This window comes from Haliotis cracherodii, unplaced genomic scaffold, assembly GCF_022045235.1.
Source record: "Haliotis cracherodii isolate W230 unplaced genomic scaffold, xgHalCrac1.p SCAF_6, whole genome shotgun sequence".
NCBI classification, from domain to species: domain Eukaryota; kingdom Metazoa; phylum Mollusca; class Gastropoda; order Lepetellida; family Haliotidae; genus Haliotis; species Haliotis cracherodii.
In genome coordinates, this window is record NW_027266319.1 from 24,052,622 (window position 1) to 24,078,014 (window position 25,393).

The window sequence follows — 25,393 nt, forward strand, 5'->3', positions numbered from 1 at the left end:
AGACTTCCACCAACCCAGATGATGCAATCATAAGGATGTGATAAGGTACTAAGTGGACGTCACGATGCAGATTGTTTGGGCATCCAACATGATTACAGATAAAACTGGTACCAGAAGAGACCTGCACTGTGACCACAATCAATATGAATGAGTGGCACTGTCCAATTTCTTGCAGGGGTGAAAGTGGCACCGGCACCGGCACCAGAATCATGCCTGTGGCTGCCAGCTGTGTATATCGCCTACATGCTCTGTGTGGCAAACTACCTGTCAAACACATTTGCACTGTTCCTAGTATGTGCCAATCCCACATTATACAAATGCAGTTCTGTACATCTTGAACCCATCTGTGTTTACAGGACACTTTGTTTACAAGATGCCTCTGTGTTTCCATGGCAACATTTGACCAGTGTGGCTATCAAACCTTCTGAAATAAAGTACATACTTGTGTGGAGAAGGAATAATATACATGTAATGTTTTGAGTGAAACTGTTGGGATCACTCATGCATTTCAGTCATTAGATGGTGATTACATATGGGACAACTGGGCTGGACTAACAGCAAACACAAATCATAAATCGTCATAATCCGATGAACGACAAAATTCAGATCCAAGCAAGCATTAAGTGTAGAGACACTACACAATGATTAAGCATATAATCAAGTGTAGATACTTCAGTTCCATTCAAAGTAACGCTGATATATACATAAGGTACATATATTGATTTGTAATATTGGCATGACATGTGACTGACAATCAATATAACATTAAACCATTTAATATTATTCCGAGAGTATGCTTTTGGAATGAAGGCAACAGTACAGTCAACTCTCACTGAAGTATAGCTACTAGGTTTTCAGTAGCCAAGTTTACTTCTCAAGGAGTCCTGCTTGTGGCAAGAGCCAACTACAAGAGTGAGTGAGTGAGTGAGTTGGGTTTAACGCCGCTTTTAACATTATTCCAGTTATATCACGGCGTGTCAGCTTAATGTGGGAGGAAAGCCCAAAGTGATGCAGGTCTCAGACGTTTACCACTTAGGTGAAACCACGAGCACAGGTATGGTGCTGACAGCCAACTAAAAGAGGATTTGGGGGTCACAATGTATGTCCTGGCCTCATTGTGTGAAGTGCACTGGTGGTTTGAACAGTTCTTCTAGCTATCAATCACTGGTTTCTTACAAATGGCCGTGAATATGGCTGACTGCGTTCAAGTTCAAGTTGAATCTGCATATGGAGAGTTGGCTTCATGTCCTATCATTTCCTTATCATGTTTATGTAACCTGTCATTTCTTTCATCATACATAGACTGTCTTATAGACTTATAGATGGGGTGTCATTAAGGGACCGACCATTTGATATTCTGGGGGGTAGGGGCCTAGGAAATGGTATGGAGAATCGACCTTTCTTCAGGTGCAAAACGAGATGTATTTTCTTTAAGAAATCTATGAGGTGTTCTTGATTAAACATGTTTCACTGCTTAGCTATGAGCCAAAATAGATCTATATTGAAACAGTATTTGGCAATAAATAATCCACATATTTGTCTGCCTGGGACAATGTATTATATTTTATTTCATAATGACTGACACGCACGCACGCACGCACGCACGCACGCACACACGCACGGAATATCAAATGGTCAGTTCCTATTGTAGATTTTGCGGTGTTGGGGATCATATTCATCATTGTCTTCAGTTCTAGAACTTGATGAACCAACATAATACTTTTTGGTATTGCCGGAATCAGCAAACATAATGCTTCACTAACTGCAGACAAAAACACTGACCTATGTGTCTAGAATACAAGACATGTCACTCTGTGTTACATTTTATCAAAAGCGTTCACCATGTCAGTACATGAAAAGGTCCAAATTGGATAGATAAAAATATGTGCCCTACACACAAAGTCTTCATATAACCAGAGCAGCACAAAACAGTGTTCACTTACCCTAAACTTTCACTACACACAGTGTTCATTTAACCAGAACAGCAAAAAACAGTGTTCACTAACACTAAACTAGCACTACACACAGTGTTCACTTAACCAGAGCACCACTAAAACAGTGTTCACTTACACTAGATAAACCAGCAGCACTACACAAAGTGTTCACCTACACTAGGGCAGCACTACATATAGAGTTAACCTGCACTAGGGCAGCACTACATATAGAGTTAACCTGCACTAGGGCAGCACTACATATAGAGTTAACCTGCACTAGGGCAGCACTACATATAGAGTTAACCTGCACCACAGTGTTCACAACCAGTTCCCTTGGTGCTGAAACAAACATGCAATCAACAAGAGAGTTTCCACTGTGCATTGGTACCAGTCTTGGCAAGACACATGTTTGGAGTGCTTTAATTGCATAAACTCATGATTCTCAACTCCAATAATCTCACAATCATACAAACAAAGTTCTTCAATTAAGGATGGCATTGGCTAATATTATTTCAGCAAAACACGCGAGGTTGATATAACAAAGCAGTAACCAGCGCCTGTACACCAACAAAGTGATGTGGTCCAAATTACCCAACAACCCTTATTCATGTTGACAACCCTAACGGGTTTTTTCAGGGGTAACAATATGTGATAAAAATATCAACCAAACTCTAAAGTAGGTCTCCAACAACAGATGACACTTTTTATTTTTTTTAAAAGAAAGAAAAACCTACTTACCCTATTTTGAATTACGTTTGAACCAGAACCAGGTTGACAGAAATAAAGTTAATGAAAAATGTCCATTATTAACCTAAAACTGCAGGACATCATTTTAAAAAAACAACTCATAAACCATATTGAAAAGCACGGAATTGAAGTTACTATTTCTTAAAACGAACACAACATTGTCAATTTCATAAAATATTGATACAGTTCTAGACTCATAGCAAGACCTGAATCCAATCGCTATGGCCCAGCAACACCTAACACCTGCTATTTCTTGAAAGCAAATGTTCATAGTCTACCACCATGCACTATAGTTAGAAAACTCTGCATAGAAATTGTATATTGTCCCAAGAATGCATAAATAACAGGAACCTTGTAAAAGGTGACAAAAATGGACATTGCATGAACAAAACACTGGAACTATGCTATGACTGCCATACAGTTGGGAGAGTCAAGTGCCAAGTGAGACGAACCTGGCCTGCTCGGTACATCTGCTAGAATGCTAACTCTGTTGATTTGGAGGGGACTGGCTTGCTATTATAAACTGTTAATTGTACTAAAATCACATGGCAAGATTTTCAAAGCACCATTCCTATACCCAAATCTATGGACGAGTCCGAACAGGGAAGGCTTCCAACCACACTGTCTACATGAATTGTGATCAATAAAGGTGAAAAACAGCCTCAGATGTTACACTGAAATGGTGTATTATTGAAATGAAATTAACAAACTTCTCATTTTAAAAAAACATATGGACTTGTCATTCTTTCAAAACTAAATAACCATCCACTAAGTATGCCATTAACAAAAGAAAACCTAACAGGACATTTCAAACAGTCTACAGCTCTAACACAGAGCTTCCTGAAATAATCCCAATAGCACCAGGCCTGAGCAAAACTTGGTTTCCAGTTTAACTCACTCAATACATCATAGGATATAATACATTTGAAGAGAATCAGTATCAAGATTAACAAGATATTACTTCAATTCACTGTTTTGCAAGAGCAAATATTTCAACATATGACCACAGGAAAAAAAATCACTTACCATGCTTATTGCAGTATCCTGATTTAATTGAACATAATATTATCAAGGACTCACTCGTACCAGACAGTTATTTTGAAATTCTGGGCAAAGTTAGTGATAGGAGAGAGTAAAAAGATGTAACTTTAAAATCAAAGCTGAGATGGCAAATGTGTCTATGGCACATATCAATACAGAAATGCATTATAACACACAAGATACTCGAGGATGATAAAGCATCCTGTTGGGTGTATATGATATGCAGTTTAAGATATGCAGGTTATACAACACAATCTTTACAAGCTATTGGGTTAACATTCATAACGGAATGTAAGGAATGGAAATAGTCGGAACACAACTGTAGACGAGGAACACATAGCTGCTTCAGGGACGGCATTCAATGTGTCACTTATTTTTCAGGCGTATTTTCAACACGTAAGCCCAAACGCAATTTTGTGACTTCAATTCTTGAATAAGTAATTTTACAGTTTCAAATAATAATTACGAATAGCTGTCATGGCTCCTGAAGAAAATGGTTGCTGGTTTTGAAGTGAGACAAATAGGATGACAATCTGATGCCACATTAATAGGTCTGTGTAGAATGAGAGTTGTAGGTGTGTCGTATGAGAGTTGTAGGTGTGTCGTATGAGAGTTGTAGGTGTGTCGTATGAGAGTTGTAAGTGTGTCGTATGAGAGTTGTAGGTGTGTCGTATGAGAGTTGTAGCTGTGTCGTATGAGAGTTTTAGGTGTGTAGAATGAGAGTTGAAGCAGCCATTTTTTGATGTTCTGTTGTAAGAACGACCCTCACATGAGTACTTGGGATTCCTGCAGGTCAGGAGAGTTACATTTAAGAGCAGAATAGTGAGGAATGTAGCAGCCAGGGATAACAGGACTTCTAACAGAATTGGAATTCAAGACAGTAACATCTGGAATGGTTCTCTTTGCTTGGCTATTTCAGAACGACATCCTTCATTTCCTAAACTACATGGGATAAACATTTAGTATCTAACCTCAACTCATTACAGCATGGTAGGGGCTTTCTGAAAGTGACCTGCAGACTGATAGTTTCTTAATCAGGACTTACGTAGTGGACGTAATAAGCTCCCCGCTCTAATAAGCGCCCACGGCTATATTTGCCATATATTGGCTAGGGAACAATCCCAATTAGCACCCCTTCCGATTGATCAATGGACACAAGGCTTATTTATTCGTGAATAATACGCACTTGCGTGTTATATGCACCCTTAATTATGGACAATTAAATTGTGGAAAAATATATCTGTCAAACATTTCAGGCAGTCAGCATAAACCACGAAATTTACAATCTTTCAACTTTTTTTTTTTAACAAAATAACATTCTAATGATAGCCCCCTATTTCTATTTTTGAGAGTGTCCTGGGTGCTTATTACGTAGAATACTGTATTAATCAGCAAATCTTGGTCAAAGACTGCAACAGTGACGATGGTTGTGTTCAAGAAAGAGACTAATGCCACAATGATTTAATTCCTAAATCTTAAGCCATTGTTCTTTGAGACATAGTTTGCAGGTCTGAGACATTTTGTTTTTAATTTTCTTGAAAGAATCATTCTAGGGAAAAGAAATCTCATACAGGAATGAGAATGGATATTTTCCTTTGCAGCTGAAACTTATTAGCAATGGAGCGTGGTCCATAAATTGGGGTGTTTATGGAGGAAGCCGTCAGATTTAAAAAAATTTGTGGTCACTAAAATTCGTGGAAATTCCCAGATCCGCGGAAGATTCTTACCCTTGCTTAGAAGTTTCAAAAAGAGGCAGTTTATTGTGACAAATTATCATATGTTAGTTGAAGTTTGACCATCATAATTATCACGTTATTAATTCATTATGGCCTAGTTAGATATTAAAAAAATAACTCAGAACAGGAGATCTGTCACATCATCTTCACACATCTCAAGTCTGTAGATTCAACTACATGTTCAACAACCTCCTTGCTAGTGATATAGCAGTTAGGGCTCGGACGGGTAACTCGGGTACCCGGATCGGGTGGGTACTGAGTAGGACCCGGGTACCGACAGGACTATCCGGACTCGTGGTTAGTCATGTGATATATTGTTTAATGACAAAAATTATCTAGAACTCTATGGTTACACAAAAAGTCACTAATATTTGCATTTCTTTCTGACTATGCACCCATTCCTTCTGACTTTTCATATGGTTGAATAAAGATACAACTATGTGTAACTTAAGTCATCTTCAGTGTATGCATGACCAGATCGTTTAATACGTGTATCTAAATACATTTTGCAAGTGCTGTGGTAAAAAAATTCCCACTCAGATATTTAGTATCTCTTGAGACCTAGAGTGGGTACCCGGGTAGGGTTGGGTAATTGGATGCTGGGTACCCGGGTAGTAAATTTGGACTCGTCCCAGCCCTAATAGCAGTACAATGGATTCTTAATACACAATCTTCATCAACAATACTGACTTCACTCGTCCTGCAAAAACTAGTAGTGGAACAATACACCAATGCATCGGTGGATCGCAATATTTTACTTCTCGATACAAGTATCGATGACAATCGCACACAAAGTAAAAAGTATTGATTTTTACCTTAAAGTATTCTTATTAAATGTTACACCAAACACTAATTACTAGTGAAATTGAGTAGTGAAAACGTAAATATTTTCATCCACTGCGCCATACTTGACACTGCCAACTGTAAAATTGATAGCGTGCCAGGAATTTGGACATCCTGTCTATGAAAACCAGGGCTCACACAGAAAAGAGCACATGCGAGTATCGTAATACGTTTCAGATTGCATAGTTGGTGTATCGTCCCAGCCCTAGCAAAAACACTACATTAAGTCTTCAAAAAACAATACTTGTCAGTGACATTCTTTTCCAATTTAGAAATATATTTGGTATCATGTCAACCAGAATACTATGAATATTACTGGTTGTTCGGTGGCTGCAACACTCGATCACGCCTGAGGATTCTTTGAGAGGATGTCAGTGGCTGCCGCGTCACCTCTTGTTCACCACTTCATTGTAGCAGGTTTCACAGACTCTCACAGGCTTCTTGGAGGCTGCCACAGTGGCTGTCCTCTGGGAGCATTCATTGCAGTAGATGTTGCCACAGTTCCTACAGTGGTGCTGGAAGGGGAAAATTATTGTTGTGAAACATGACTTTGGGGAAATTACAATTATAGAGTTTATAATAGAGCAGGTATTTTTTCAAAGGGATGATTTTACGTGAATTTAGGGTTTTATATATTTTTATTAATGTACAACATTGTTGATTGCAAAAAGGTTCACCTTATTAATCAATTTTCTAAACATATCATACATATTGTTAATGTAGACAGAATTTATGGATAACAACTTCTTTTATATACTATAACAGCGACATTTCGGTATAGGACCTAATACCATTGTCAATTAAGACAGTCTTGCCTGACAACGTTAATGTAACAAGGATCTTTTCTGAAACATTGCCCTAAAAGTATGCTAGGAGGTTGTCATCCATCAACTGTGTCTACCTTGTCATCCAGCAACTACTAAGAAATGGCTATCAACAATCCATATTGTTAACAACTACATGTCAGTTATATGTATTTTCTATTCACAGTAAACAAACGGGGATTACAAAATTTGGCAAAAACATCCTCCAGAATTAAGGTAAATAAAACTGAATATGGTCATGACACGACACGATCAATCCTTAAACATCTCGTACCTCCCCAGGGTCCTAAAATGCAGTTTGAATGCACACTGATCCTGTAATTGCAAATATGTCAGGCACTTACGACTGCAACTTAAGCCGTTAGCCCGAAGCCCAAGACCAGCAAACTTCTGTTAGGTCTAGTAAGCTCAGGTAATAAAACATTATAGTGAGTGAGTGAGTTTGATTCAACGCCGCTTTTAGCAATATTCCAGCAATATCACGGCGGGGGACACTAGAAATGGGCTTCACACATTGTACCCATGTCGGGAATCGAACCCGGGTCTTCGGCGTGACGAGCGAACGCTTTAACCACTAGGCTACCCGACCGCCCCAATAAAACATTATAACACTAAACTCAAAATAATGCAAAGAGCCAAACTGGGCTCGTAGTCTCAAAAGCTTTTGGCACAGACTGTTTTAGGGAATGTGATGCGGATACTTTTGAGTGGTAAGTGGTCTAATGGTATTTTCAGTAGGGCGGTGGGGTAGCCTAGTGCTTAAAGCCTTTGCTCGTCACGGGCACAATGTGTGAAGCTCATTTCTGGTGTCCCCTGCCGTGCTATTGCTGGAATATTGTTAGAAGCGGCATAAAACCATACTCACTCAATTATTTTCAGAGTACACTTGCATTTACATTCCTAGTTTTGTGAATTTCCCATGTACAGTACAGTTATTATGAGCGTTAGTGTCGTGGTGAGCTACATACCTTGCGCACAGTCATGGAGAAGGCCTTGGAACACCCCATGCAGTCCGTCACCTGGCTGTCATCCGCCCACTTCCTGTTCTGGACCTTTGTGCTCACGATCTGAAACAAGGCATTGTTTCCATTCACAGAATTTGTGACAGAAAGCCAATGTGGAAATAGATGTGACTACAGGATTGATTGATTCATTAGTTCCGTGGTGTGAGGGAGGAAGTTGGTTTTTGGTGGGTAGATGTAGCAATTTGAATGGAGAAGAGCAGAGCAGAGCAGAGCAGAGCAGAGCAGAGCAGAGCTGAGCGGAGGGAGCGATGCTGAATGCTGCAGTCAGGAAATATTGCAGCAATATCATGACAGCTTGTACCTTATCCAACCAGGACAAGGATAACTGGTGGCTAGAAGCATGAGCAATGATCCACACAATCAGGCTGAGATGACACGCAGTCAGACAAGTCCAGGAGCTTGACCACAGGATACCCATTTTTGTTAGCTCTCACGACAAGCATGAGCTACTGGGCAACAGCAGGACCACAAAATACAGTACTGTGTCTGTCAACACACCTGTGTGATACCATGGCTGCAAGCAAGCTCAAACAGAACAGTTGCAGTATGTACCTGTAGGGACTGGTTCTCTCTGCCCAGTTCAGACTACCCGTACCTTTAACCACTAGGATACGCCCCCCCTTCCCTTTTAACTACATGGCTGTTAGCAAGCTCAAACAGAACAGTTGCAGTATGTACCTGTAGGGACTGGTTCTCTCTGCCCAGTTCAGACTATCCACCCCTTTAACCACTAGGATACCCCCCCCCTCCCCTTTTAACTACATGGCTGCAAGCAAGCTCAAACAGAACAGTAGCAGTATGTACCTGTAGGGACTGGTTCTCTCTGCCCAGTCCAGATTACCCGCTCCTTTAACCACTAGGCTACTAATGGCCTTAAACCCCACTGACTGATTGACTGACTCACTGTACCTGTAGGGACTGGTTCTCTCTGCCCAGTTCAGACTATCCGCCCCTTTAACCACTAGGATACCCCCCCTCCCCTTTTAACTACATGGCTGTTAGCAAGCTCAAACAGAACAGTCATAGTCTGCACCTGTGGAGGGGGCACGGGTGGCCCATTATTCTAAGGCATCGCGAATCAGAGTTGCGTCCCTTAGGCACACCAGAAACCTATGATTGTGGGTTCAAATCCTGGGTCCCCCAATATTGTTTCCAGGATTGTCGGCATCATACCCAAGCTCATGGCTTTCACGAAAGTGGTAAACGTCTGAGACCTGCATCACTTCAGGCTTTCCTCTCACATCAAACTGTCACGCCATGATACAACTGGTATACTACTACTAATGGTGTTAAACCCCACTGACTGACTGACTGACTGTACCTTGAGTGACTGGCTCTCTCGGCCCAGTCCAGATTACCTGCCCCTTTAACCACTAGGCTACTAATGGCCTTAAACCCCACTCACTGACTGACTCACTGTACCTGGAGTGACAGGTTCTTTCGGCCCAGTCCAGATTACCCGCTCCTTTAACCACTAGGCTACTAATGACCTTAAACCCCACTCACAGACTGACTGACTCACTGTACCTGGAGTGACTGGTTCTCTCGGCCCAGTCCAGATTACCCGCTCCTTTAACCACTAGGCTACTAATGGCCTTAAACCCCACTCACTGACTGACTCACTGTACCTGGAGTGACTGGTTCTTTCGGCCCAGTCCAGATTACCCGCTCCTTTAACCACTAATGGCCTTAAACCCCACTCACTGACTGACTGACTCACTGTACCTGGAGTGACTGGTTCTCTCGGCCCAGTCCAGATTACCCACTCCTTTAACCACTAGGCTACTAATGGCCTTAAACCCCACTCACTGACTGACTGACTCACTGTACCTGGAGTGACTGGTTCTCTCGGCCGAGTTCATGCAGGGCAGCCTGGGTATCATCTAACTTCCGTCGCGTTTCCGTCACTTTCTCCCTCAACTTCTCGCACTCCTTCTCACTGGTCAAGCACCTGCAAACACAGAGCATAATCATATTTATAATATTTATGCCAGGTTTGGTTCCCAACATGGGTAAAATGTGTGAAGATCAGTTCTAGTGTCCCCCAGTGTGATATTGCTGGAATATTGCAAAAAGCAGCGTAAAACAATACTCACTCACTCACTCACTCAAGCAGTACACCTAGGTAGAATCATATTGTGTGAAGCTCATTCCATGCTGTCCTCATTCAGATTATGTGCATACCAGGGGTCCGGAAACCGCACTGCATACATTAGTACAATTCTACAGTACTTCAGGGTTGGCAATGTACTTGATGAAGTCCTGTTTGACTAAACAGCTTGGATTGAACGAATGGGTTTGGGTTTTTATCTAATCTTCTATATATGAAAGTCTTTTTACACGCGCTTCAGTGACTTTGCCCACGCACACGAAAAAACGGGTCCTGTAGTAGGAACTGAAAATCCACATCCCTAAGAGGCCATCCTTACTGATATATCCTATCAGTAAGCCAGTTTTCGGTTATAACGCCACCCTGGTTATAATGCCATATATCCCGCTAGACAAAGGGTGGCATTATACAGGGAGGACTGTACAAAAATAGCTTGGACACCCTACCACAGGCAATGCATGCAAAATAAAAACTGACCTCTCAACAAGCATCCTTCTTTCTTCATTATTGTTTTCCAGTTTGGCCTCCAGTTCTGAAACAGAAAGGTAATGTAACGTGAGTCTGTCATTTCTAACATGCACACGAGACAGATACTGGCTGACTTGCAAAACTAAAGGCGGCCTTGACACATAGTGTTATGTTCCACCGCTAAATTAATAAATAACTTAACTTGACGAGAAACTATCCCGGAGTTGAGGGCATGACGAACTTGGCCTGGGGAGCACTTTACAACTGATTTATTCGGGGAACAAGTCTTGCGACATCTGCAATATCTCAGCAGACTTCATAGCAATATGGGGAGCGTCTCAAAAGCAATACACTCAATAAGTGTTAAGACAATGATAAGTGTTGATACACAACACATAGGATGACAAAAGAATCTATGGATATGTTCAGGGAGCGTTACAGGATCACACAGAAGAAGGATCTGTCTGACATATTGCTTATGCCTATATATGAAATCTAAAATAATCTAACATCATTCAACCTAAATGATCTATCAGTAGTACTTTCATAGGAAATCATATGACCGATTTGGTCAAAATATCATGCTATTGAAAAGCTGTTGGGGAGTGCACATGCATTATGATCGTAGATGTTAACTTTCTTCAAATCTAAATTCTGTCAGCACCTGGATCTGACACATGGCTCCCACACCACATTGGACTAAAATATGAATTTCAGTTCTCTAGAATTGTTCAAGGCTTTGAAGATGTTCTGTAGTGTTTGACATGTTCTGCAAGTACTTCAAAACAACAACACTGATTATGAAGAAGTGAAAATTGTCTGGACTATTTGTTAACTACATGTATAAATAACTGTTATTCTAAATTCCTAGACTATTAATTAACTATAAGTTATTCTAAATTCCTGGACTACCCAGTAATTGTTAACTCCTGGAATAAGTTATTTTAACTTCCTAGACTAATTGTTAACTCCTGGAATAAGTTATTTTAACTTCCTAGACTAATTGTTAACTCCTGGAATAAGTTATTTTAACTTTCTAGACTAATTGTTAACTCCTGGAATAAGTTATTTTAACTTCCTAGACTAATTGTTAACTCCTGGAATAAGTTATTTAACTTCCTAGACTAATTGTTAACTCCTGGTATACGTTATTCTAAATTCCTAGACTAATTGTTAAATCCTGGTATACGTTATTCTAAATTCCTAGACATTTTGTAAACCTCCGTTACATATAAGTTGTTCTAAATTCCTAGACTATTCGCTAACCACTGGTAGAAGATACTTTAACTTCCTAGACTAATTGTTAACCCCGGTATAATTTATTCTAAGGATGCCACGAACCTAGCTTCTCCCCCCTCAGCTCGTCGTTGATCCTGGTGAGGTCCTCCACATTCTGCTGGTTGACCGTCAGGTCTGACCGGACAGTGGTCAGGTTTTCGTTGAGCACAGACAGCTGCATCTCATACCGAGCCTCGTCCTCATCCTTCTGCTTCTGCAACGTCTCACGTCCTTCTTGCTCAGTAGCCTACGACACAGGTATGGTTAGTTAGTGTCTGTTGATATTCATTATTGGTTGTGTTAAGTCATTCATTGATTTGTTTAATCCAACAATGTGACACTTGAATCAGGGAGAGTACATACAGTTGCCTTGATGAATCAACAAAACTTGAAAGCATTTTGGGGCTGTCAGGTCGTCATGCAGAAACCCGGGGTCGATTTCCAACATGGGTACAATGTGTGAAGCCCATTTCTGGTGTCCCCTGCCGTGACATTTCTTGGAATATTGCTAAAATCTGCGTAAAACCATACTCACTCACTCACTCACTCGTTGACACATCTTATTTCTACTTTTGGAAAATATTATCTTAAACTCTCAGGCAATCTCATTGAAATCAGATCTTAGTCCTCGCTACCGCTAAACAAAGATCTGAGAACGTCCCATTACAGGTCACGTCAGAACGACCTTTCGCGAATTTTGACTGACCAATGAAATGACTGACAAAAAATCGACATTGGCCAATCAGATGGCAGCTTTCTCAAGCTTTACGACACTAGTTTCAAACTGGCGACTATGCTTCAAAACATATTTTGACGTATTCTCGTCTAAAAATTATACAAACTGATGAGAAGAACATTCTGGAATGGCTGATAGATGGCCTAAATTTAATGGATATAATCATAACTGTAACTGTCGCTCGGAATACCTAGTGTTAAATATATCGTGGTTGCATGATTAGAAAACTCATTCCGACTGTCACTTTCATGATCTGGTAAGCGACACTCTGATTGGTTGGATGAAAGGTCGTTCTGACGTGACCCGTAATGGGATGTCCTCAGATCTTTGTTTAGCGATAACAAGAACTAAGATCTGATTTTAATGAGATTGACTCTCAGGCTACAACACTTTTGTGCCATTCTGCACATTTTTACTGTTTTCAGTTTTCTTATATCCCCTGGTAATCAGCTGAATTCAATGAACAGAAAGTGTGCCACACACCAGTTTTGTCTGAAGACTTGAGTTTTCCTCTCTCAGCATTTGTTGAATATTGGAGGATTCGGACTTCACATTCTCAGTTTCATTCTTCGTCTGAGGAGAGAGGAGAGAGGAGAAACATTTAACACAGTCTTACATGACACTTCTTACAAAGAGGACACAGTGATGTCTGTATGCTGATCACATCAGGTTTACACCCTCGTTCTTTGGGGAGCCAATCCACAAAGCAAGAAGTCCTATATTACTTTAGGGCCTACAATAGGAGCACTATGGTACAGGTAGTTGTGCTGAGCCAATACATTCCTTACAACCCACCTGTGCAAGCAGCTCCTCGAAGGAATCCAGTTTGCCCTGAATCTCCAGCTTCTGGTTGATGAGGATCTGCTTGGCTTCCTCCAGACTCGACACCTCCTGCAACAGTGCAGCATCGATAATGAGGTTCCTTGTCACAACTCAAATGTTTAACAGGCAAGAAAAGTATGACTAGCTATTTGCCTAACTGTATGCTGTAGGCAGGAAAAGTACCACCAGCTATTTGCCTAACTGTATGCTACAAACAAGTAAAGAACCACCAGCTTATTTGCCTAACTGTATGCCACAAACAAGTAGAGCACCTTCAGCTATTTGCCTGACTGTAAGCTACAGGCAAGTTGAGGTCACCAGCCATTTGCCTAACTCTATGCTACAGACAAGTGGTGTACCAGTAGCTATTTGCCTAACTGAATGCTACAGACAAGTGGTGTACCACTAGCTATTTGCTTAACTGTTTGCTCCAGACGAGTGGTGTACGAGTAGCTATTTGCCTAACTGTATGCTTCAGACAAGTAAAGTACCACCAGCTATTTGCCTAACTGTATGCTTCAGACAAGTAAAGTACCACCAGCTATTTGCCTAACTGTATGCTACAGACAAGTAGAGTGCCACCAGCTATTTGCCTAACTGTATGCTACAGGCAAGTAAAGTGCCACCAGCTATTTGCCTAACTCTATGCTACAGACAAGTAAAGTGCCACCAGCTATTTGCCTAACTCTATGCTACAGACAAGTAGAGTGCCTGAGGAGTCAACCTGTTTCTTCTGTTCCTGTTCTGTCTGTAACTGTTCCTTCATGGACTCTCTGTCCTTCTTGTATGACACACATGCTTCTTTCGTCTCCTCGAACGCCTTCTTCAGGGCAGACAACTCTTCCTCGAGGGAGTCCTGGAGACAATATCATGCCAATTATTGCATATATGTTTCATCAACACAATCAATTTACAATCTTTACAGACCCATGAAGATCTGGGGTAGAACAGGTCTTCCGCAACCCATGCTTGCCATAACAGACGGCTATGCTTGTCGTAAGAGGTGACTAACGGGATCAGGTGGTCAGGCTCGCTGACTTGGTAGATGAATGTCATCGTATCCCAATTGTGTAGATCGATGCTCATGATGTCAATCACTGGATTGTCTGGTCCAGACTCGATTATTTACAGACCGCCATCATATAGCTGGAATATTGCTGAGTGCGGCATTAAACAACAAACAAATAAACATGTTTTTACAAAACATACTCCTATTCATGCATGCCACTAATCTGGACATCATAGTTTAGTGTGTACACAGATCACCATGAACTCATCATATCAATACCTCGTTCACAAAAAAAATGTCTTTAAAATTAGTCAACAATAACTTCACAGACTACATATTTAATCATTAACACATGTAGACAACGATATGAAATCGGTGACATCGCTCAGCACAGTAATTCAAGCCCTGCCCACCAATCAAAAAACACAAGTCCGCAAGTGTGCATGACCTATTTTTGTTTATGGAAATACAAATGCAAAAAAGATATTGCTTGATTAGCCAATCATCCGATGAAATCCCACAATTTATTTATTTCTAAAATGACTTCCACATTTTAGGAATCAATGAGTCTCTGTTCTGGATGAGAGTCGACCTGCCACTTCCCCCATCTCACCTTCTGCTTCTGCAGCTGGTCTCTGACCGCTGTTGTCTCCTTCAGCTCTGTGTCCAACTTCAGCATTTGACCATTCATGGCCGTCCGCACCTGGGGGGAGCAGCACACATTAACATCACAACAAACATGGAGCTTAGCATGCACCATCCATGTGTAGCTGCCTCTGTATGAGATCACTGACATAAACACATCATGCCCTGTACATAGTGAGTGATTAGTGCTTAATACCGCATCAGCAATCTTGTAGCTTTTTGTAGCGAGCTCTGTACATATGAAGCTATCACTTTATTACGTTCATGAGATCATTAAAATATACATGTAGTATGTGATGAAACACAAAAAAACAAATGTTGCCATCAGAACCCCATTCTCATCACTTTCAAAAAACAATCAAAATAACAAATCATCAAGTTAAAGATGATCTGTGATGTCAATATTTTACAGGTTTGTATCCACAAGTTCCTTCATCACCCATGAATCCATATGACCACTTTGCTGTATTGATGATGTATTCACAGGTGAAGGAGGAATGTAGTGTATACAAACCTGTATTGATGATGTATTCACAGGTGACGGAGGAATGTAGTGTATACAAACCTGTATTGATGATGTATTCACAGGTGAAGGAGGAACGTAGTGTATACAAACCTGTATTGATGATGTATTCACAGGTGAAGGAGGAACGTAGTGTATACAAACCTGTATTGATGATGTATTCACAGGTGAAGGAGGAATGTAGTGTATACAAACCTGTATTGATGATGTATTCACAGGTGAAGGAGGAACGTAGTGTATACAAACCTGTATTGATGATGTATTCACAGAGGAAGGAGGAATGTAGTGTATACAAACCTGTATTGATGATGTATTCACAGAGGAAGGAGGAATGTAGTGTATACAAACCTGTATTGATGATGTATTCACAGGTGAAGGAGGAACGTAGTGTATACAAACCTGTACTGATGATGTATTCACAGGTGAAGGAGGAATGTAGTGTATACAAACCTGTATTGATGATGTATTCACAGAGGAAGGAGGAATGTAGTGTATACAAACCTGTATTGATGATGTATTCACAGGTGAAGGAGGAATGTAGTGTATACAAACCTGTATTGATGATGTATTCACAGGTGAAGGAGGAACGTAGTGTATACAAACCTGTATTGATGATGTATTCACAGAGGAAGGAGGAATGTAGTGTATACAAACCTGTATTGATGATGTATTCACAGAGGAAGGAGGAATGTAGTGTATACAAACCTGTATTGATGATGTATTCACAGGTGAAGGAGGAACGTAGTGTATACAAACCTGTACTGATGATGTATTCACAGGTGAAGGAGGAATGTAGTGTATACAAGCAAGTGAGTGAGTGAGTGAGTGAGTGAGTATGACCGTTTTTAGCAATATTCCAGCAATATCACAGTGGGAAACACCAGAAATTGGTTTCACACGTTCGTAGTGTACACAAACCTGTATTGACGATGGACACGAGGAGATAACAGAATTCCACACACAGTCATGGTTTCAACAGAGACAAAGACAACAATTTTGTAACAGCTTATTTGTTTGGCACTTACCTCGCTAAGTTCCTCGAAGGAGTTGTTGAGCTCCTTCTCCCTGTCCCTGGCCTTGGCTATGTCCTCCTGCAGTTGCTTCTGCTTCTCCTCCCCCTCACGCAGCGACGTCCGCAACTCCTCCACGCTCTTCTCCAGGGCCCCGGACTTGCTGGTCAGAGTCTGTTGGCAGAGGGCGTTCATACTCAGTCACTGGCGTTCATACTCAGTCACTGGCGTTCATAGCCTGTCACTGGCGTTCATAGTCTGTCACTGGTGTTCATAGTCAGTCACTGACATTCATAGTCTGTCACTGGTGTTCATAGTCTGTCACTGGTGTTCATAGTCAGTCACTGGCGTTCATAGTCTGTCACTGGTGTTCATTGTCTCTCACTGGTGTTCATAGTCTGTCACTGGTGTTCATTGTCTCTCACTGGTGTTCATAGTCTGTCACTGGTGTTCATAGTCTGTCACTGGTGTTCATAGTCTGTCTTAGATGTTCAGTCTGTCACTGGTGTTCATAGTCTGTCTTAGATGTTCAGTCTGTCACTGGTGTTCATAGTCTGTCACTGGTGTTCATAGTCTGTCACTGGTGTTCATAGTCTGTCACTGGTGTTCATAGTCTGTCATTGGTGTTCATAGTCTGTCATTGGTGTTCATAGTCTGTCACTGGTATCCATAGTCTGTCACTGGTGTTCATAGTCAGTAACTGATGTTCATAGACTGTCTTAGATGTTCAGTCTCTCACTGGTGTTCATAGTCTGTCACTGGTGTTCATTGTCTCTCACTGGTGTTCATAGTCTGTAACTGGTATCCATAGTCTGTCACTGGTGTTCATAGTCTGTCACTGGTGTTCATAGTCTCCTATAGATATTCATAGTCTCTAACAGATGTTAATAGTCTGTCAGTGGTGTTCATACCCTGTCATAGGTGTTCATAGTCTGTCAAAGGCATTCACTGTCTCTCTCAGGTGTTCATGTAGTCCCGTATATTATTATTTACTATGGAAACAGGAACTCATACAGGTCTCCATTTACACCAGCTGCCTCATGTTTTAGAAAAGCTATCAAGTGGCAGGACACAAATATGCTTGCACATTCTAACCAGCACACATTCTTCAGCCAATTCATCCACAGCACCTATTACAGCCCTGAGTCTACACTATGACTGTAGTTCCTCCCACCTGTACTTGTGTCTGCAGGTCGGTGTTCTCCCTCTCCTTGCTGGCCACACTCTCCTGCATGTCCTTCTGTACACTGGTCTTCTCAGTAATCTGAACACACAAACACAGGTCAACAGGTTGGAACACACAAACACTGGTCAACATGTCTGAACACACAAACAGGGGTCAACAGGTCGGAATACAACCAACACAGGTCAACAGGTCGGAGTACAACCAACACAGGTCAACATGTCGGAATAAAACCAACAAAGGTCAACATGTCGGAATAAAACCAACACAGGTCAACAGGTCGGAATAAAACCAACACAGGTCAACAGGTCGGAATACAACCAACACAGGTCAACATGTCTGAATACAACCAACACAGGTCAACATGTCGGAATACAACCAACACAGGTCAACATGTCGGTATACAACCATCACAGGTCAACATGTCGGAATACAACCAACACAGGTCAACATATCGGTATACAACCAACACAGGTCAACAGGTTGGAATACAACCAACACAGGTCAACATGTCGGTATACAACCAACACAGGTCAACAGGTCAGAATACAACCAACACAGGTCAACAGGTCGGAATACAACCAACACAGGTCAACAGGTCGGAATACAACTAACAGAGGTCAACATGTTGGTATACAACCATCACAGGTCAACAGGTCGGAATACAACAAACACAGGTCAACATGTCTGAATATCTCTAACAGAGGTCAACATGTCGGTATACAACCAACACAGGTCAACATATCGGTATACAACCAACACAGGTCAACATGTCGGAATACAACCGACACAGGTCAATAGGTCGGAATAAAACCAACACAGGTCAACATATCGGTATACAACCAACACAGGTCAACAGGTCGGAATACAACCAACACAGGTCAACATGTCGGTATACAACCAACACAAGTCAACATGTCGGTATACAACCAACACAGGTCAACAGGTCGGAATACAACCAACACAGGTAGGCAGGTAGGAATACAACCAACACAGGTCAACATGTCGGAATACAACCAACACAGGTCAACAGGTCGGAATACAACCAACACAGGTCAACAGGTCGGAATACAACTAACAGATGTCAACATGTCGGTATACAACCATCACAGGTCAACAGGTCAGAATACAACAAACACAGGTCAACAGGTCGGAATACAATCAACACAGGTCAACATGTCAGAATACAATCAACACAGGTCAACAGGTCGGAATACAACCATCACAGGTCAACATGTCGGAATACAACCTACACAGGTCAACATGTCGGAATACAATCAACACTGACAAAGGAATAGACCAATACATGTAACACTGACAAGTGAATAGACTAACACATGCAACACTGACAAGTGAATAGACCAATACATGCAAAACTGACAAGTGAATAGACCCTAACACTGACAAGTGAATAGACCAACACATGCAACACTGACAAGTGAATAGACCAACACATGCAACACTGAGAAGTGAATAGACCCTAACACTGACAAGTAAATAGACCAATACATGCAACACTGAGAAGTGAATAGACCCTAACACTGACAAGTGAATAGACCAACACATGCAACACTGACAAGTGAATAGACGAGGAAACATTCAGACATTAAACCTAAGCTAACCAATGGTCTGCCTTCTGTAAAAGAGCATATTTTCTTGATAATAAAGCGCACTTGGGAATAATGTGCACCACACACCCCATTTGTGGTTACAAGTTTTGGGGAAAATCGCCATCTTGTAAATAATGCAGAGTAAGCAAACTTCATCTTAAACCTTTCCTCTTGAGCATGCTTTCCCATTCTTATGCTGAATTCATCTAGAAAATAAACAAGGTCAAAGCCTTATACTGTACTATAAACTTTGAACTTTAAACTATATTTAAAAACATTAAATGTAGGTTGTTTGATGTGGAAGATCTTGTGTGTATGTGTGTGAGATATCATGCTGCAGTTTAACATGGATACCCTACATTTAAATGACTCCGAGCTGACCAGTCCTTCTTTTATCCCCTCAAAACCGAGTGAAAGGCAGAGTAACTAGAAGTACCATGCCTTTTGGAATGATGTGTTCAGGGATCAAACCACCAAACTTCCGCTCTCCAGGCAGACGCTCTATCCACTAGACCACGGTGGCAGTGCATTTCTCTTTAAGCATATTGTCCTGTATGTCTCTGCAACGCTTTATCACAGAACTTGTTTCAAGGTCATTCTATTCATCATGGTTTTTCACCTGTTATTAGTTGTACATTGATTTTTGGATTCAAAAAGTCAGATGATTACCATCTCTTGGGCACGGATCCCGATAACTTGGTCTGACCTGTACAGCAATAAGTGTCTCACCTATAGAACAATGAGGTCTGACCTGTGGAACAATGAGTGTCTCACCTATAGAACAATGAGGTCTGACCTGTGGAACAATGAGTGTCTCACCTATAGAACAATGAGGTCTGACCTGTGGAACAATGAGTGTCTCACCTATAGAACGATGAGGTCTGACCTGTGGAACAATGAGTGTCTCACCTATAGAACGATGAGGTCTGACCTGTGGAACAATGAGTGTCTCACCTATAGAACAATGAGGTCTGACCTGTGGAACAATGAGTGTCTCACCTATAGAACGATGAGGTCTGACCTGTGGAACAATGAGTGTCTCACCTATAGAACGATGAGGTCTGACCTGTGGAACAATGAGTGTCTCACCTATAGAACGATGAGGTCTGACCTGTGGAACAATGAGTGTCTCACCTATAGAACGATGAGGTCTGACCTGTGGAACAATGAGTGTCTCACCTATAGAACGATGAGGTCTGACCTGTGGAACAATGAGTGCCTCACCTATAGAACGATGAGGTCTGACCTGTGGAACAATGAGTGTCTCACCTATAGAACGATGAGGTCTGACCTGTGGAACAATGAGTGTCTCACCTATAGAACAATGAGGTCTGACCTGTGGAACAATGAGTGTCTCACCTATAGAACAATGAGGTCTGACCTGTGGAACAATGAGTGTCTCACCTATAGAACGATGAGGTCTGACCTGTGGAACAATGAGTGTCTCACCTATAGAACGATGAGGTCTGACCCGTGGAACAATGAGTGTCTCACCTATAGAACGATGAGGTCTGACCCGTGGAACAATGAGTGTCTCACCTATAGAACGATGAGGTCTGACCCGTGGAACAATGAGTGTCTCACCTATAGAACGATGAGGTCTGACCCGTGGAACAATGAGTGTCTCACCTATAGAACGATGAGGTCTGACCTGTGGAACAATGAGTGTCTCACCTATAGAACGATGAGGTCTGACCTGTGGAACAATGAGTGTCTCACCTATAGAACAATGAGGTCTGACCTGTGGAACAATGAGTGTCTCACCTATAGAACGATGAGGTCTGACCTGTGGAACAATGAGTGTCTCACCTATAGAACGATGAGGTCTGACCTGTGGAACGATGAGTGTCTCACCTATAGAACAATGAGGTCTGACCTGTGGAGCGATGAGTGTCTCACCTATAGAACAATGAGTGTCTGACCTGTGGAACAATGAGTGTCTCACCTGTATGTTGAGCTGGTTCTTTAGTTCAGTCAGCTGCCTCTGGAGATCTGTCTTCACACCATCAAGCTCTGTGCATCTACTGTCCAGATCACTGATCTATAAAGTGGAAAGCAAATTTGAGAAAAACAGTGACATTTCCTATGCAAAGATATAACAATTAGGAAATATTTTAATCTTTTCAAAAATGACAAGGCAGGGAATTTATTTTGAATATTTTTCTCGCCACTCTGCAACAAGCCATGAAAGTTACAGACATAAGCATGTGGTGCTAGCCATACCACATAGCCAGGATGATAGGCTCAGGCAAAATGAGAATAAAAATCTTTCAGTTTTATGACCATCATTAATTGATCATCAAATGTTTTTTGCAACAAATGATCCATTTTATTATGCAAACAGATTTCCCAAACTACTCAATAGGGTTAGTTTGGTGCTTGAAACTACTTTTTGTCCACACATATGCTCCAATATATGAGCACAAGATGATTCACTGTAAATAAACAAGAAAAAACCAGTTACCTTCTTGTTCAAATCTACAATCTCAGATGCTTTTGCTTTCACAGATTCCTGAAAAGACAATAAGAAACCATCAAATACAACTTTTCAACTGATTACAAAAGGCGCTTGTGTAACACAGCCATGAGAAGGAAGGGACTGACTGACTTAGGCTTTATTCCACATCAGCAGCAATGTAACATAGCAGCCAGGAGCACCAGGAATGGGTCTCACAGACACCAACCAGGAGCTTCAGGAATGGGTGTCGCAGACTGCAGCCAGGAGCTCCAGGAATGGGTCTCACAGACACCAACCAGGAGCTTCAGGAATGGATGTCGCAGGCTGCAGCCAGGAGCACCAGGAATGGGTGTAGCAGACTGTAGCCAGGAGCTCCAGGAATGGGTGTCGCAGACTGCAGCCAGGAGCACCAGGCATGGGTGTTGCAGACTGTAGCCAGGAGCTCCAGGAATGGGTGTCGCAGACTGCAGCAAGGAACACCAGGAATGAGTGTCGCAGGCTGCAGCCAGGAGCACCAGGAATGGGTGTCACAGACTGCAGCCAGGAACACCAGGAATGGGTGTCGCAGACTGCAGCCAGGAACACCAGGAATGGGAATCATCAGAAAACCCTGCTGAATGCAGAGTCCATTGTACGATTCTGACTGACATGACAAAAGAACCAGCTCTAGGACATGACAAATGAACCAGTTCTTGGACATGACAAATGAACCAGCTCTAGGACATGACAAATGAACCAGCTCTTGCACATGACAAAAGAACCAGCTCTGGGACATGACAAATGAACCAGTTCTTGGACATGAAAAACAAACCAGCTCTAGGACCAGCTCTTGGACATGACAAATAAACCAGTTCTTGGACATGAAAAACAAACCAGCTCTAGGACCAGCTCTTGGACATGACAAATGAACCAGTTCTTGGACATGAAAAACAAACCAGCTCTAGGACCAGCTCTTGGACATGACAAATGAACCAGTTCTTGGACATGAAAAACAAACCAGCTCTAGGACCAGCTCTTGGACATGACAAATGAACCAGTTCTTGGACATGAAAAACAAACCAGCTCTAGGACCAGCTCTTGGACATGACAAATGGACCAGTTCTTGGACATGACAAATGAACCAGCTCTGGACATGACAAATGAACCAGCTCTTGGACATGACAAATGAACCAGCTCTAGGACATGACAAATGAACCAGTTCTTGGACATGACAAATGAACCAGCTCTGGACATGACAAATGAACCAGTTCTTTGACATGACAAATGGTCCAGTTCTTGGACATGACAAATGAACCAGCTCTGGACATGACAAATGAACCAGCTCTGGACATGACAAATGGACCAGTTCTTGGACATGACAAATGAACCAGTTCTTGGACATGACAAATGAACCAGCTCTAGGACATGACAAATGAACCAGCTCTTGGACATGACAAATGAACCAGCTCTTGGACATGACAAATGAACCAGCTCTAGGACATGACAAATGAACCAGCTCTAGGACATGACAAATGAACCACTTCTTGGACATGACAAATGAACCAGTTCTTGGACATGACAAATGGTCCAGTTCTTGGACATGACAAATGAACCAGCTCTGGACATGACAAATGAACCAGCTCTGGACATGACAAATGGACCAGTTCTTGGACATGACAAATGAACCAGTTCTTGGACATGACAAATGAACCAGCTCTAGGACATGACAAATGAACCAGCTCTTGGACATGACAAATGAACCAGCTCTTGGACATGACAAATGAACCAGCTCTAGGACATGACAAATGAACCAGCTCTAGGACATGACAAATGAACCAGTTCTTGGACATGACAAATGAACCAGTTCTTTGACATGACAAATGAACCAGCTCTGGACATGACAAATGAACCAGCTCTGGACATGACAAATGGACCAGTTCTTGGACATGACAAATGAACCAGTTCTTGGACATGACAAATGAACCAGCTCTAGGACATGACAAATGAACCAGCTCTTGGACATGACAAATGAACCAGCTCTTGGACATGACAAATGAACCAGCTCTAGGACATGACAAATGAACCAGCTCTAGGACATGACAAATGAACCAGTTCTTGGACATGACAAATGAACCAGCTCTAGGACATGACAAATGAACCAGCTCTTGCACATGACAAATGAACCAGCTCTGGACATGACAAATGAACCAGTTCTAGGACATGACAAATGAACCAGCTCTAGGACATGACAAATGAACCAGTTCTTGGACATGAAAAACAAACCAGCTCTAGGACATGACAAATGAACCAGCTCTGGACATGACAAATGAACCAGCTCTAGGACATGACAAATGAACCAGTTCTTGGACATGACACATGAACCACTGTAGCCACTTGGCAACCCTACCACCCATCCATGTAAAAAGACAATGTTTGATTAAAGAGGATGTGTATATATATAAAGGCTATCTTCTTATATATAAAGGCTATCTTCATGGCTTCCTGAATTAAGATTGACAACCCCTTCAAAACAGTTGACAAATACCATGCCACTTCACTCACTATCTGCACAACAACCAAATAGTTTACATTATATTTTGTCATGGTAGAACGGAGTTAAACATACTGTCTTTTCAACTTAGAGCTAGGTTTCGTGTAGGAAACTTAAAATTGGTAAATACAATTTGAAACCAGACCAACAAATAAAAATAAGTACAGTTTATAAATCAGTTTAACATCAGTTTTAAAATCATTGGTTACTGTGATTTGAAACCTCCGATTGACCAATCAGAATCAAGTTTTTTCCAAATTCATAGTAGAATACGAGTTTCTGCCTCTTGTAACAGCATTCCAGCCATATCATTACAGGGGGTACAATGAATGGGTATCACACACTGTGCTAATCATGCAGTGGGAATGTGGGAATCAAACCTGGGTCTTGAGCAAACAGTTCAACCACTAACCTAACCACAATCCCATGCCTTATTGGAAGTAACACTGAACATTCAAAAAGAAAAAGGATTTTATGCCACAATAAAAAATAGGCCCAATTTCCACAGCTGCTCCAAAAATTATAAGTGAGTATGGTTTTACGTCGTTTTAGCAATATTCCAGCAAATATCATGGTGGAGAAACCAGAAATTGGCTTTACACATCGTACCTTTGTGGGAATCAAACCTGGGCCATCAAATGCTTTAACCACTAGGCTACCTCAATGCCCCGATAAAATTTATGAACATTTATTTAATGTTTATTTCCAATTTGTATCATGCTCCACCTGCTCCACTCCCAGCAGTTCCTCCATGGTGGACAGTTTCAGCTTGAACTCTTCAGCTTTTTGTTCACTTTCTGTCTTCAAACTGCCAACATCTGCCTCTTTCTGTGCCTGAAAACATTAAAAGTTTAGTGATGT

General features: G+C 41.6%; 1 protein-coding gene across 4 annotated transcripts in view; it reads right to left on the reverse strand.

The window, feature by feature from the left end:
* Positions 1-3,167: 3,167 nt before the first annotated feature.
* The window catches only part of LOC139446034 (early endosome antigen 1-like), a 57,432-nt gene continuing 35,206 nt past the window's right edge, over positions 3,168-25,393 (reverse strand). For all 4 annotated transcript variants that reach the window (XM_071227301.1, XM_071227300.1, XM_071227299.1 and 1 more), the window contains 14 exons: positions 25,259-25,366; positions 22,009-22,056; positions 21,490-21,585; positions 17,926-18,015; positions 16,767-16,925; positions 15,187-15,276; positions 14,289-14,420; positions 13,538-13,633; positions 13,226-13,315; positions 12,070-12,253; positions 10,738-10,792; positions 9,981-10,101; positions 8,094-8,192; positions 3,168-6,816 (listed from right to left, as the gene is read on the reverse strand). In XM_071227301.1, coding sequence (XP_071083402.1) covers positions 6,688-6,816; positions 8,094-8,192; positions 9,981-10,101; positions 10,738-10,792; positions 12,070-12,253; positions 13,226-13,315; positions 13,538-13,633; positions 14,289-14,420; positions 15,187-15,276; positions 16,767-16,925; positions 17,926-18,015; positions 21,490-21,585; positions 22,009-22,056; positions 25,259-25,366 — 1,497 coding nt within the window. In that variant the 3' untranslated portion in view covers positions 3,168-6,687. The remainder of the gene's footprint in view (positions 6,817-8,093; positions 8,193-9,980; positions 10,102-10,737; positions 10,793-12,069; positions 12,254-13,225; positions 13,316-13,537; positions 13,634-14,288; positions 14,421-15,186; positions 15,277-16,766; positions 16,926-17,925; positions 18,016-21,489; positions 21,586-22,008; positions 22,057-25,258; positions 25,367-25,393) is intronic.